The following is a 12,845-nucleotide window of genomic DNA, read 5'->3' as shown; positions in this document are numbered from 1 at the left end:
CCTTTATTCCCTTTATCATAAACATCATGTCGTAAATATTTCATTGGAAAAAAGTGATGTGTGCTGTGTAATCAGTTTCCCCAGTTTTTATTAATTAAAGACACAGTTAGCCAGAGCTTCTGATTAACGAGTCAAATTGTTTTACTACATTGAGTTAATATCATTCCAACCAAAAGCAAACAATTTTAGGCACTTTAATTAGTTTACATATCCTTGCAGGAATAATGTATGTTTTTCTTTTAGGCTTTTTTAAACATTCAGAATAGTTTTTAGGTTCCCTTTGTGGGCCCGTCAGTGGCCAGCAGCCTCAGGGTGGTGACCAGGCTCTCATCGCCCACACTGCTGCTCCCACTAAGCTAAATCTGCCGTCTGCTGAGACTTGAGCTGATCTTGGCTTTTTTGTTTTGCTCTGTATGTGTATGTGTGTGTGTGTGTTTCCCCTGAAAATGGGGGTGGTCTCAGTGAAATTCAGTTCCTGAGGTATGTTTTAGAGCATCTTTTGTCTCATGTTGCTAACTTTGAATGATAGATTCCTAATGACAGCCAATGCTGTCTCTTCTTTGCCCTTGACCATGATCTGCTTGTTAAAAGATCTAGTTTTCTGTTTATGCTGGTGACTTAGAAGACCTGATAACCACTTTATACCTTACTTTTTTTAAGTGTTGGGGATTCGTCAGCCTGATATTTCCAAATCCTTTGTATTTCTTTAGAGGACTTTGAAAGTATAAAATATTATCATTGCATATAGAATGTAATTGATTCAAAAGGGAACATTTGAAACACACACTTCATAAATGAGACTTATATTAACAATTTAAAAATAAAATTAGATGTTAAAAAATGAAGTTTTTCTTTCCTATACAAAAGAAAAAAATAACAAGCTTGTAACTCCCTTAACTTTAAAAATTATTTTTACTTTAAACTTGTAACTCAAAAATTAACTGGCTAATTTTCATGTTGGAGCTGTACCTCAGGTCTTTAAGCTGTGAGAGTAAAATTTTAATTCTGCAGGACACTGTCACTGCCACAGGTTAGGTCTCCATCTCCACTAGAAATCTTTTTAAATTAGTTTATTCCCAGGTCTCAAGAAGTTATTTGTTTGATCTGTGTTGAATTTCTATTTCCAGTAATTCTATCATTATGCCTAATGATGAGGTTGGTAGTGGTTTTCTTTAAAGCAGATCCTATTGCAACTTATATACAATTTACACCTCTCTGCAGGAGTTATTGAACAAACTGACCCTAATTCATTTAGTGAACATGTATTAAGCTCTATAGCACGCTGGGTTTTAAAATCTCTTCACATGGAAAGCCACACTGTAGATTTTCATACACCCAAAGAGGCCTGTGCTTTTCTGTACTTGTGCAGCCAGACTGCTCTTTGTACATCAAGGCCAAATCTAACTATTTTAACCCCATCTGTGCATAATTCAATTAGTACTAACTTTCTCCTCTCCCCCCCACCCCCAGCCTCCTTTTTATTGCCGAGATGTTGCTGAAATGTATGACAATATTCTTCACAAGCCCCTAAGTTTGAGGCCAGGAGTGAGCCTTACAGCCTGGTCAATTCTGGAAGAACTCCTAGAAAAAGACAGGCAAAACCGACTCGGTGCCAAAGAAGACTTCGTATGTACATCTTTCCCAGTATCCTCTTTATTAAGCTTATTTATAATTTGAAGATAAATCCTTATTTTATGTGGTATTTAATGGAATGAATGCAGCTCTTAAAGAATAGCACCATGAAAAAGAAGCATGCTTGCTCCAACAATTTTCACCAGTGTTTATATAGAACTGTACAGTGTTTAAAGCTCCTGTACAAGCATTTTTTTCATTTGATCTTCATAACAATTTGATCCTGTCCTTTTCATCCCCCATATCCAGCTTTCATATCCTATTATTTATTAGAATTTCCTACCCCCTTCTAAAAAAAATGTGTGGCATGCATTTTTTGATTGCCTAAACTTTTAGATCATTTTGTTTAACAAGAATGTAAGTGCCTTCTGACTGCATGAGGTAATACCTTTTGCTTGAACTGTCATTAAATCACTTTTTTTCCTGAGAATTTAAATGTGACACCTCCTTGAAATAATTACGGGATCTGCAGGTTTGCTTTTTTTTTTTTTTTCCTTCAAATCAGGGTAATTTAATTGCTAGTGCAGTTACCAGTGTTATGTTAGTGAATTCATGAACTACTGAGGAACATGAACTTTGAAATTTTAATGAAAATTCATTAAAATTTCTCAGGAATTTTTGGGGGCTCTTTACCAGTCTTGAACTTGAGCTGTGAATAATAAACTCGTCTGCTGCTGCTTTTCCCCTCCTGCACTCCCCAGTGCAGCAGGTAGCTCTGTCCAGTTTTCTCTCTAGCTTGGACTCCAGAGTCCATTTTTTCAGGGCAATCTTGCCAATGCTCCATACCTCCTTGTCTCTTGGTCCTTTTGTTGAATTCACTGGCAGAAATTGCAACCCTAGATGAATCCAGCTGTCACCCCTGGGCTGCTGAACAGTGCTGATGAGAGTTGCACAACTGGGAATATTGGAAGTGCTGTGAAGTCTAGTCATTAGTCTCCTCAGTGCTTCTCCAGTTTATGCTCCTACTCTGTGTATTAACTATTTTAGACCTTCTCTCCAAATTTCCAGATTCCTTTTCTTCTTCACTTTTACCAGATGTCTTGCCTTCTATTGATATTTTATAGGGAAAATAGAATCAGCAGAGCAGAACTCACTCAGCTTCCTGCTGTCAGATTCGCAGACCTACATGCACCTGCCCCAATTGTTTCCTTCTTCCTAGTATAGTGGAAAAGGTCGGTTTCTGCCTTTCCTGGATCCTGACCCCTTGCAAGGAACCCTTGTGCATGCTTTTTTCTGCACAGATAACTGCTCTCTTTTGTCCTGGATCCTCCAATACTGTCTCTTTCTCCCTTCATAGCCAAGGGAATAGTTTGAAAGTTTTCAACTTGAAAACCAAGTTGGGGCTTCCCTGGTGGCGCAGTGGTTGACAGTCCGCCTGCCGATGCAGGGGACACGGGTTCGTGCCCCGGTCTGGGAAGATCCCACGTGCCGCGGAGCCTGCGCGTCCGGAGCCTGTGCTCCGCAACAGGAGAGGCCACAACAGTGAGAGGCCCGCGTACCACAAAAAAAAGAAAAAGAAAAAGAAAACCAAGTTGAAAAGTTCTATATTCATTCTCCCTTTTCCAGTCTCTTCTCATTTCTCAGTCTACCCCACAACAGCTACTAGGATTGTCGAGTACTTCTGTTCCTCAGATTGCATTCTCAGCAGCATTTCAACTTCCAGCCCTCTCCTGGGCTTCTGCAGGAGCACACACTCCTCTCGTGCTTTCCTCTATATTTCTGAGCCCTCCTCCAGAATCTCTTCTGTAAGCTCCTCCTCTTCACCCTGACTTTTAAGTGTTGCAGTTCCTTATGGCTGGCCCCAGACCCTTGTTTCTTCTGTTGCTCTCTCCCTGGACAATCTCAGTTGTCCCTATGGCTTTGGTTGTGTCTTCATCTGACATTTATATCTTCAGTCTAGACCCCTCTCTAGTGAGCTCTAACTCAAAGAGTACCTGCCTGTTCAACACCACCACGTGGATTCTGGAGAGTTCAGCATGTTCATAATTGAATCCTTGCTGTCTTCCTTCTGTGCTCTTCGGGCCAGAAATCTGAGAGTCATTCCTGACTCTTCTCTCTTCCTTTCTTCCGTATTCAACAAACAGCCAGAACCTAGTATATTTGCCTCCTAGATCTTTCCCGTATCCAGACACCTCTCTCTGCTCCCACTGCTACCACTCTTTTCCTCGCATTGTCATCTTCTGTTTGGCCACGATAGTAGGTGTTTTCCTTTTTCTCATCATGACTCCCCAGTCCATTCTCCCATTAGTCAGAGTCATCTTAAAGAAGCAAACAAACAAAAAAAACCCCCACATTTGTGACATTACCCTTCCTAAAACTCCTTGATGGAGTCCAATGACCCTAGAATAAAATCCAAAATTCCTAGCATAGACCCAGTGTGATGAGCCCATTTACCTCTTGAGATCCTCTTTGTGTGACAATCCCAATCCTTTCCTATACCGCAGCCATATGGGGCTCTCATTTTCTTGGCCGAACTAAGCTCTTTGCCGCCTCAGGCCCTTTGTATTCTGCTTGGAATGTTCTCCCCTCATTCTTTTTTGTCTGCCTACTTCTTACTTATCTTCCAGAACTCTGGTCAGATACCACTTTCTCTGAGAAGCCTTTTTAAACCCATCAAACTAGGTTGGATCCTACTTTTTATACACTCTCATGCCTCCTTGTAGGAAGAAAAGCTAGCATCAATACTGTGCCGACTTTTGACAGTAGCAGCCCAGAGTGGAATCATTTTTGGTAGTAGAGCTTGTCACCTTGATTTTACCCCTGCCCCACTGTGTAAAAAACTCTCATTTAACATCTTTACCTCCCCTTTCAGTAATAATAATTCTTTGTACCTATGTAGTGCTTTATTCTTTTCCATATTTTCCAATGATTCTTGAAGCAACCTATGAAATATCTAGGGCAGAAATGTTAACCCACTGTACCTGTGAGGAAACAATGACTGTGAAGAGGATGTAACTTAAATCCGTCATTCTGAGTAACTCTCCCATGTCTGCTCTGGGAGTCTTTTCACTACACCATTTGGCCAAATTGAGTAAGATAAACATGTCCTAAAAAGAACTTTTTTTTTGCAGTACACGGGCCTCTCACTGTTGTGACCTCTCAGTTGCGGAGCACAGGCTCCGGACGTGCAGGCTAAGCGGCCATGGCTCACGGGCCCAGCCGTTCCGCGGCATATGGGATCTTCCAGGACCGGGACACGAACCCGTGTCCCCTGCATCGGCAGGTGGACTCTCAACCCCTGTGCCACCAGGGAAGCCCCTAAAAAGAACTTCTGAGGGACAAAGTAGAAATGGTTCGGTTTCATAAAATTCTTCAGTGCGTACTTAATACATTCTTCAGCATTAGTAAAAAATCTGTTTCTTTACTATTCTAGCTTGAAATTCAGAATCATCCTTTTTTTGAATCACTCAGCTGGACTGATCTTGTACAAAAGAAGATTCCACCACCGTTTAATCCTAATGTGGTATGTTTACATCCAAATCTTTCTTTCTAAATAGTGAATTATAGAACTGTAGCTCAACATAATTGTAGCAATAGATCTCAAAATCTAACCTGAATCAAATTGAATCAGTACCTAGTACTTATGAAACATGTCACTCAGGATGTCTAGTACAACTGATAACTTCAAGATGACCCATAAGATTATAGTTACATTAGATTGATCAGAATATCTACCAGAAAAGTAATTGTGAAGTGCTTCTTAAGAGCATGTGTAAGAAAGCCCAACAGGTTTAAAAAAATGCAAATTAGAGTAACTGTGAGGCATCATTTTCATACCTATAAACCAACAGACATTTTAAGTAACACTAACGCACAATTTTTTTCTAGATTGATATAAAAAAAGTCAAATAATGTTTGACTTGTTAAATCTGATGGAAACATTTTACTTAAAGGATTAACAATGTTGAAATGTTTGGAAATAAATATATAATGATAGAGAGATTATTAATAAATCATCAGAAGGCCAATAATGATGTTACTAATGATAGCTTCCTATATGTAGGCGTATATAATTTTTATGCATTACAACATGTAAATTATGCCTCAAATAAGCTACCAAGTTACTGCTATTACTATTCTTATTATACATGTTTTATAAATGAAGAAATGAAAACTCAGAGATGTCACGTAGCTGGTTAAAAGTAGCAGACCTGAGATTCAGATCTGTATCTGATCCCAAAGTCATTATTTTTTCTATGCTTTCTTACTCTCTATTTCCTTTTCTTGTTAAGTAAATGATAATAATGATAATAAATATAAAATGAATAGATGCTTGGAAAATCCTTATAATGTTAAATGAAAACATGGTAATTATCATTTTTGTGACATAAGATTACAGCAGTAAAAGTAACAGGTAAGGATGGGAAGAGAATATAAATCGACTGATTTGAGATTACACGATCATAGCTGAATTTGTTTTTCTTTTATTTAAAATTTTTTGGTGTTGCTGTGAAGCTCATGAAACACTTTTTTTAGAAAATTAGAACAGGATAAGAAAATCACTTCAGGAAAGTATTATTTAGTGTACTCAGATTTCATTCAAGGTCAGTTTCAGTACATTGCTGATAGCTGGTATTAATTAATAGATGTGATATTGTACACTATAAATGTAACGATATTTGTAGACTGATTTATTTCATGTAGCTCATCCAGAAGTGTCTGTTTCAGAACTGACTCCATTGGCAATAATTTCTGTCCTCATTTCTAGAATTTGCAGTAGGAACCCAGGACCTTTAAGAATTATTGAATTTTCTCCTTTATATTGAAAGTCTTACTGAGTTTAGTTATCCTCAAATGAACGTGTCATCAGGCTCATTAAAGCATTAGGGACCCTGTCTAAGCAACACTGAAAATGGAAACAGTGTTGACTTCAGAGGAGTCAGGCACCTCCACGTTTGGATCCCTGCTGGTCTACAAATAATTAAACTTTTTAAAGCAAGACCTGCAACGGAGAAGCTGTAAGAGGAAAAAAGTGATAAATTTGACCACATAAAATTTAGAAATGTCTGCATGAAAAAAACACTGCAAAGAAGAAACTGGGAGAAATTTCCCTAACACATAAAGCATTCTTATAAGTCATTGAGAAGAAAGACCACGACCAGTAGAAACATGGACAAAAGACACAAAATATTCAATTACAGAAAAATAAATGCAGATGGTTTTTTAAATATATTAAAAGATGTTCTAACTCACCGACATTTAAGGAATTGCAAGATAAAACCCTAACGTGTTGCCATTTCTCATGTAACAAACAAAGATCAAAAAATGAGCTTCTATGCTGCCCTCAGTACTTGTATCCTTCTACTTAAGCCTGGCAGCTATCCTACGAAATAGTACCGTTATTTTCCACGTAATACAGATGAGTTAACTTAGGCACAGAAAGGGTTAAATAACTTGCCGGAAGTTTAAAGTTAAAATTGCAGACCTAGAATTCGAGCTCAGGTGCTTTAAGGAGACACAGTCTTCTCTCACTCTTAACGTAAGTTGTACAGTTTTATCCCTCTCAGTACTGGCCAGGAGCCATCAGGGCGTTCACAGAATGTTTATAAAGTCCAGTGAAGGAACATTTTTCATCATTTATTGAGCACCTTCTGCGTGTCAAATTTTGGGAATTTTATGTATTAACGCATCCAGTCCTCACAGTAAACTTAACAGGTAGATGGCAGTATTCTTATTTTACAGAAGAGGAAACAAGCTCACAGAGATAGGGTAGTTTATATAAAGAATTACAGCTAACAAATTTCACAGCCAGAATTCAAACCTTAGTCTTGTTCCAGTGCCCTTGCTTCTAAGGTTATAAATGAGAATTTGATGACTTTTTTTTTTTTTTTTTTTTTTGGCAGCGTTGGGTCTTCGTTGCTGTGCACGGGCTTTCTCTAGTTGCAGCGAGCGGGGGCTACTCTTCATTGCATTGCGCGGGCTTCTCATTGCAGTGGCTTCTCTTGTTGCAGAGCACGGGCTCTAGGCATGCAGGCTTCAGTAGTTGTGGCACACAGGCTTCAGTAGTTGTGGCACGTGGGCCCTAGAGTGCACAGGCTTCAGTAGTTGTGCTGTTTGGGCTCAGTAGCTGCAGCACATGGGCTCTAGGGTGCTCAGGCTTTCAGTAGTTGTGGCACACGAGCTTAGTTGCTCCGCAGCATGTAGAATCTTCCCAGAGCAGGGATCAAACCTGCGTCCCTTGCATTGGCAGGCGGATTCTTAACCACTGCGCCACCAGGGAAGTCCTGATGACTTTTTTATATATACATGAGTATAATTCCTAGCATTCTTTCTCCTCTGTTGGGGAATTTCTCATATGGAAGAATCTAGCGTCCCGAATTTCCCTGGTCTCTGCTCTGCTGTTTGTAGACCACCAGGCTAACTGTGTCCTTGGTTTATATATGTGCTCTGAACCTGTTTACCTCGGTTACACTTGATGACTTGAACATTTTAAGGATTCCCTTCCTCTTAGAATAGAGATAACCTAGAGCTTCACAGATGGGCTTTAAGAGTAAATCACCTGAATCTGTATCCCAGTTTTAATCTGTAAATAAATTGGAAGGGGAGAGTCCATTAGCTTGTATCAGATTCGTGAAGGAAGATTGACCGCTACCTTCAAGCCTAAGTAGCCACTATGCTTCATTTCCCAGGTTCCAGTCCCTTTAGGTCTCTAGAGCTAAGGGTGTCACAGCCGAATGCTCAGTGAATGACCTCTGTAACACAAGAGTCACCTTTCATAATTTTACTTACTGTCCCTTCATTTCTTCATCAAAAGGCTTCAACCTCCCCAGAATTGAGAAACTGGATGGTCAGGCATTTTATGGAAGTGGAGATGCAAAATTTTCTCCTGAAAACCTCCCTGAGCCCCTTTTCTAAATTTAGAGGTGGTGATGGGTAGAGAGAAAGTGGGTCAGTTGCCGGAACCAAGATTCAAATTAACATAGGCGAGGACCCTGTCACGCTAGCCTTCCTCACCCTTATCTTTCCTCCCCCGCCAACAACGAGAACCCTAACTGTAAGAAGGACCTGAATAATGAGAGTCAGGAAGGGGAAAGCAGGAAATGTTTCAAAGACATTGATGGAGTAGGAAGACTTGCCAGGAATAAATAGACAAATTCATGAAGGGGCTTTAATGAGGGACTGAAGTAAGGGGAAGAAAGGTAAGGTAAGGTAAGGTGAGTAATAGTATGCTTTTTGACGTTTTAGGCAGGACCAGATGATATCAGGAACTTTGATGCAGCGTTTACAGAAGAAACAGTTCCATATTCCGTGTGTGTGTCTTCTGACTATTCCATAGTGAACGCCAGCGTACTGGAGGCCGACGACGCCTTTGTTGGTTTCTCTTACGCACCTCCTTCAGAAGACTTATTTTTGTGAGCAGTCTGCCATCAAGAACCCATTGAGCAAATATAAGCCTACAGATGACATGGAAACTCCTGTTTGTGTGAATATATTCAAATATGTTTAACTAGTGCCTCATTTTTACATGTAATGTTAAAAACTATGAAAAATGTATTTTCTGCTGTATGCGAGAAAATAGGGCATTTCAGAGAACTAAGTTTTGAATTAAAATTTGTATTCTTGTTTATTAAGCTTATTTTTAAACAGAAATTTTAAAAGCTACTGTTCTTAGCATTAACCTATTTTTAAAGAAAACTTTTTTGCTAATGACTGTTTCTTTTTCCCTCTAGGTTTATGCTAACATCTACCCAAGATAGACTGTTTTTTAACAGTCTGTTTCAGTTCAGTTAACATACATTAATGCCTTCGTAGCTCTCTACTTTGAGTTCTCAGATCACAACTATGCAATTGGTACATGGTTGTTTAAGAAGAAACCATATCTTTCCATAATGAATCACTGTTTGACATTATCATTTCTTGGTAGGATTAAAATATAAAAGCATAGTTAACTCATTGGCTGCTAGCTAACACTTTGAGTAACTGTCCATTCTGCAGATCAAATTAAGAAGTAACAAAAGGAAATCCTGTGCTTTTGAAATACCAGTTCAAATTTATGAATTATTTTTCCTCTGGAGGAAAAGTAAAAGTTTAATAGAAATTTAGAAATTTTAAGTATTCCCAAAGCTCTGAAGGGAAATAAAGTACTGCTGGATTTTGTTTTTTAAGGCGGTGCCAAAAGCGAATATCTCTGTGTCATGTATTTATATTACCAATACATTTTATTTATGTTCTTTTTGGTCTTTTGAATATTTAATATATTGTTAAGTAGGTCGAAATCTTGATATTTGTTTTTGCAAATAGCTATTCAAAACTGTCTTCCTAATTGGTTGATAAGTAAAAAATATTGCACTGTCTAGAGTATTTACCTAATTGGGAACTAAAAAGTAGAATAGCAAATTATGGGTCAGTATAAATGTATACAGTTTTACTACAATGTAACAAAAGTTAAAAATAATTTAGGCAGATGCATAGTCAGTATCTTATGTATCTTAGAAAAAGTACAGGAAGCTGACCTTAAAATCATACTAAAAACCAACTAACTTGTATACTTGTAATTGTGAAAAAGAATATCTACAGAAAAACTAAAACTCACGCTTACCTTGGGATTCTGATTTTTAGTTTAGAGATTTTTCAGGTCTTGTAGGAAACTGTGAAAGAGTTTAGTGACGCAGTTTTGATGCTTCAGGAACAAGCATACTTTCCATGTATTTTCTCTTGAGAAAGAAATTACAAAAACTTTTCACACGAATACCCTTTAGCGTAAAATTGTTCAGCAGAAGGCAGGGAGGCAGAGTGTACTTTTGTTAGATTAGTAATGTTTGCATCCAATACACTGAATCTTCCTTTAGAGGTAAGACTTTAATAGCGACACTGTAAATATTTTGTTTATTTGGCACTACTGTAAGTTCTGCTTTTATACAAAGCTCTTTGCTTATTATAAAACAAAAACTGTAGTTTCTTGTATGATTTTTTTTTACTCAGCTGTTCCTTAATTAAACTGCCAAAAATTAAAGTGCAATATTGTATATTTTTAAGAACAAATTTTAAATAGAATATTGATGTTTCTCAGATCACAGGAAATACAAATCTTATATAGTATAATAAAAACTAGCAAAAAGATTAATGATCATCTAATGCCTGCCATTATTTTATCTTGTTTATTTTTTATTTTTAAATATTTATTTATTTATTTTTGGCTGCGTTGGGTCTTTGTTGCTGTGCGTGGGCTTTCTGTAGTTCCAGTGAGTGGAGGCTACTCTTTGTTGTGGCGCACGGGCTTCTCATTGTGGTGGCTTCTCTTGTTGTGGAGCATGGGCTCTAGGCACGCGGGCTTCGGTAGTTGTGGCTCGTGGGCTCTAGAGTGCAGGCTCAGTTGTGGCGCACAGGCTTAGTTGCCCCACAGCATGTGGGATCTTCCCAGACCAGGGCTCGAACCCGTGTCCTCTGCATTGGCAGGCGGATTCTTAACCACTGCGCTACCAGGGAAGTCCCCCTGCCATTATTTTAAATTAAAATTGGTGATGCTTACAGTAGTCATTACAAACTAATTATTCGTATATGTAAGGGAGAGAAGTATAAAATTTTAACTAAATATCTGGGTATACATAGAAATTTCTAGATTATCATTGGCCGACATGTTTAATATTCAGGGAACAAAATCTCTTCCAAGTTTCAAGTTTATTTTTTTTCTCAGAGCGTGCTGAGTCTTTTAGAAAAAGGTTTGCCCTTTGAATAGTTGAACCATTTCATGGTTATTGCCAAAATAAACTCAAAGATCTAAATGAAGAAGCCCTGACATTCTTCATGTTACACATACCTCTTATTGCCTGTGGTACAGTGTAGGGCTTCCCAACCATTGTCATGTCACAGCACACACTGAAAATTACAAAATTTGGCACACCTGGGGAGAGGTGCCAGCTGATGTAGGTGCTGGCAGCAGGTGCTCTGCTCAAAAGTTTTTATGCCAAAATAATTTTTCAATTTATGAGCCAACAAACACTGTTGGGATATAATTTCAGCAATGGCAAATGTTTTAAAAGTGATTTAAATATTTGAAATATTTATTACTATAAAATTTTATCACTATAAAAATTTACCTCTACCAATATCTTTTGGCATACCTGAAACTTTTATAGTGATTATCCATAGGCATAATATTACAGACCTTTACACAGATATTTTATGACTCATTCTTTCGTACATCACATACTGTATGAAAAGTGGGAGTGGTATGTGGCAACATTTTTAGTAGTGCTGGCATGATTTTCAATAAAGTGTGTTAAAATTGATAACTTATTTCCTCATGTATGTAGTTTGGAAGTTAGCTCTGTTTTTGAAGTGGGATTTTCTGCCACTTGCCTCTAACAGCAGTTTCTACTTTTGTTGGTTTTTACAGATTATTCTATATCCCAAGGAGATTGTTCATTTATATGAAACCCCAGAGTGTACATGGATGAGTTTCAAGTGGCATGAGTACCTTGAAAAGATACACCAAGTTTTGTGTGTAAATAAAATCGACTTGGGGCAGGGAGTGCTGCATAGCTTTGTTTAGATGATCAAAAGGATTTACTGCTATAAAAAGACTGAGTTTCTTCTCTGCCACTTTTGTTCCCCTTCACTCACCTAATATTAAGAGGATTTGCTCTCTAATTTCCCTGAAAGCATTCCAGTTGGAGATTTATATCACTTATTTAGCATTTTGGGTGCAATTTTATATAATCACCCATTTGTAATTCTTTAAACATATTCCTTAAAGGGACCCCTCCTACAGAAAAGTATTTATTTCACTATTTCTTTGCATTATGCCCATTTTTACAGAGGTACTTAAGTCAGAAAGAAATATAGCTGTCTCAAAATGGTAACTTTTTGATAATTTACCCAAAATCAAGATAGTAGAGAATAGTTTAAAGCAATATTATACAAAGAAAAAAAGCAAATATAGAAGTATAAATTCAGAGTGGTATTTATAGCAATGAAGTAGCCAATCAAATAAGTTATTTTTACATATTGTACTGAAAATGATGGATCACCATATGACTCTTATGGGAATAGTGTAAAACAAAGAATTACATTACTCTACATAACCCTGCTTACTGTAACAACCATGCCCATTTGGTGTTTTTACTAATCTTGTGTTTAAGTGCAACTGAAGTTTTTGCTGTAAATTCTCTTGCAGGAATATATCTCAGATTCATCCTTTTTTTCTAATAAAATTTCAGTATTTCCACCTTATTAGAGAACAGAGATTTCCACTCAATTTTAGTTAAATCTTT

The 12,845-nt window shown here is 37.7% G+C and overlaps 1 protein-coding gene across 4 annotated transcripts in view; it reads left to right on the top strand.

Moving 5' to 3' along the window:
• Window positions 1-9,184, top strand: part of LOC309835394 (serine/threonine-protein kinase Sgk3) — a 110,825-nt gene extending 101,641 nt beyond the window's left edge. For 3 of the 4 annotated variants that reach the window (XM_082674837.1, XM_082674839.1, XM_082674836.1), the window contains 3 exons: window positions 1,471-1,626; window positions 5,006-5,095; window positions 8,818-9,184. In XM_082674837.1, the coding sequence (XP_082530963.1) occupies window positions 1,471-1,626; window positions 5,006-5,095; window positions 8,818-8,988 (417 nt within the window). In that variant the 3' untranslated portion in view covers window positions 8,989-9,184. The remainder of the gene's footprint in view (window positions 1-1,470; window positions 1,627-5,005; window positions 5,096-8,817) is intronic. The other variant, XM_082674838.1, reaches the window with a different exon arrangement.
• The last annotated feature ends 3,661 nt before the right edge of the window (window positions 9,185-12,845 follow it).

The sequence above is a fragment of the Grampus griseus genome (assembly GCF_964374135.1).
Source record: "Grampus griseus genome assembly, chromosome: 17".
In the NCBI taxonomy this organism is placed as follows: domain Eukaryota; kingdom Metazoa; phylum Chordata; class Mammalia; order Artiodactyla; family Delphinidae; genus Grampus; species Grampus griseus.
The sequence above is the reverse complement of the archived record's forward strand: the minus strand, read 5'-3'. Positions and strand labels throughout refer to the sequence as shown.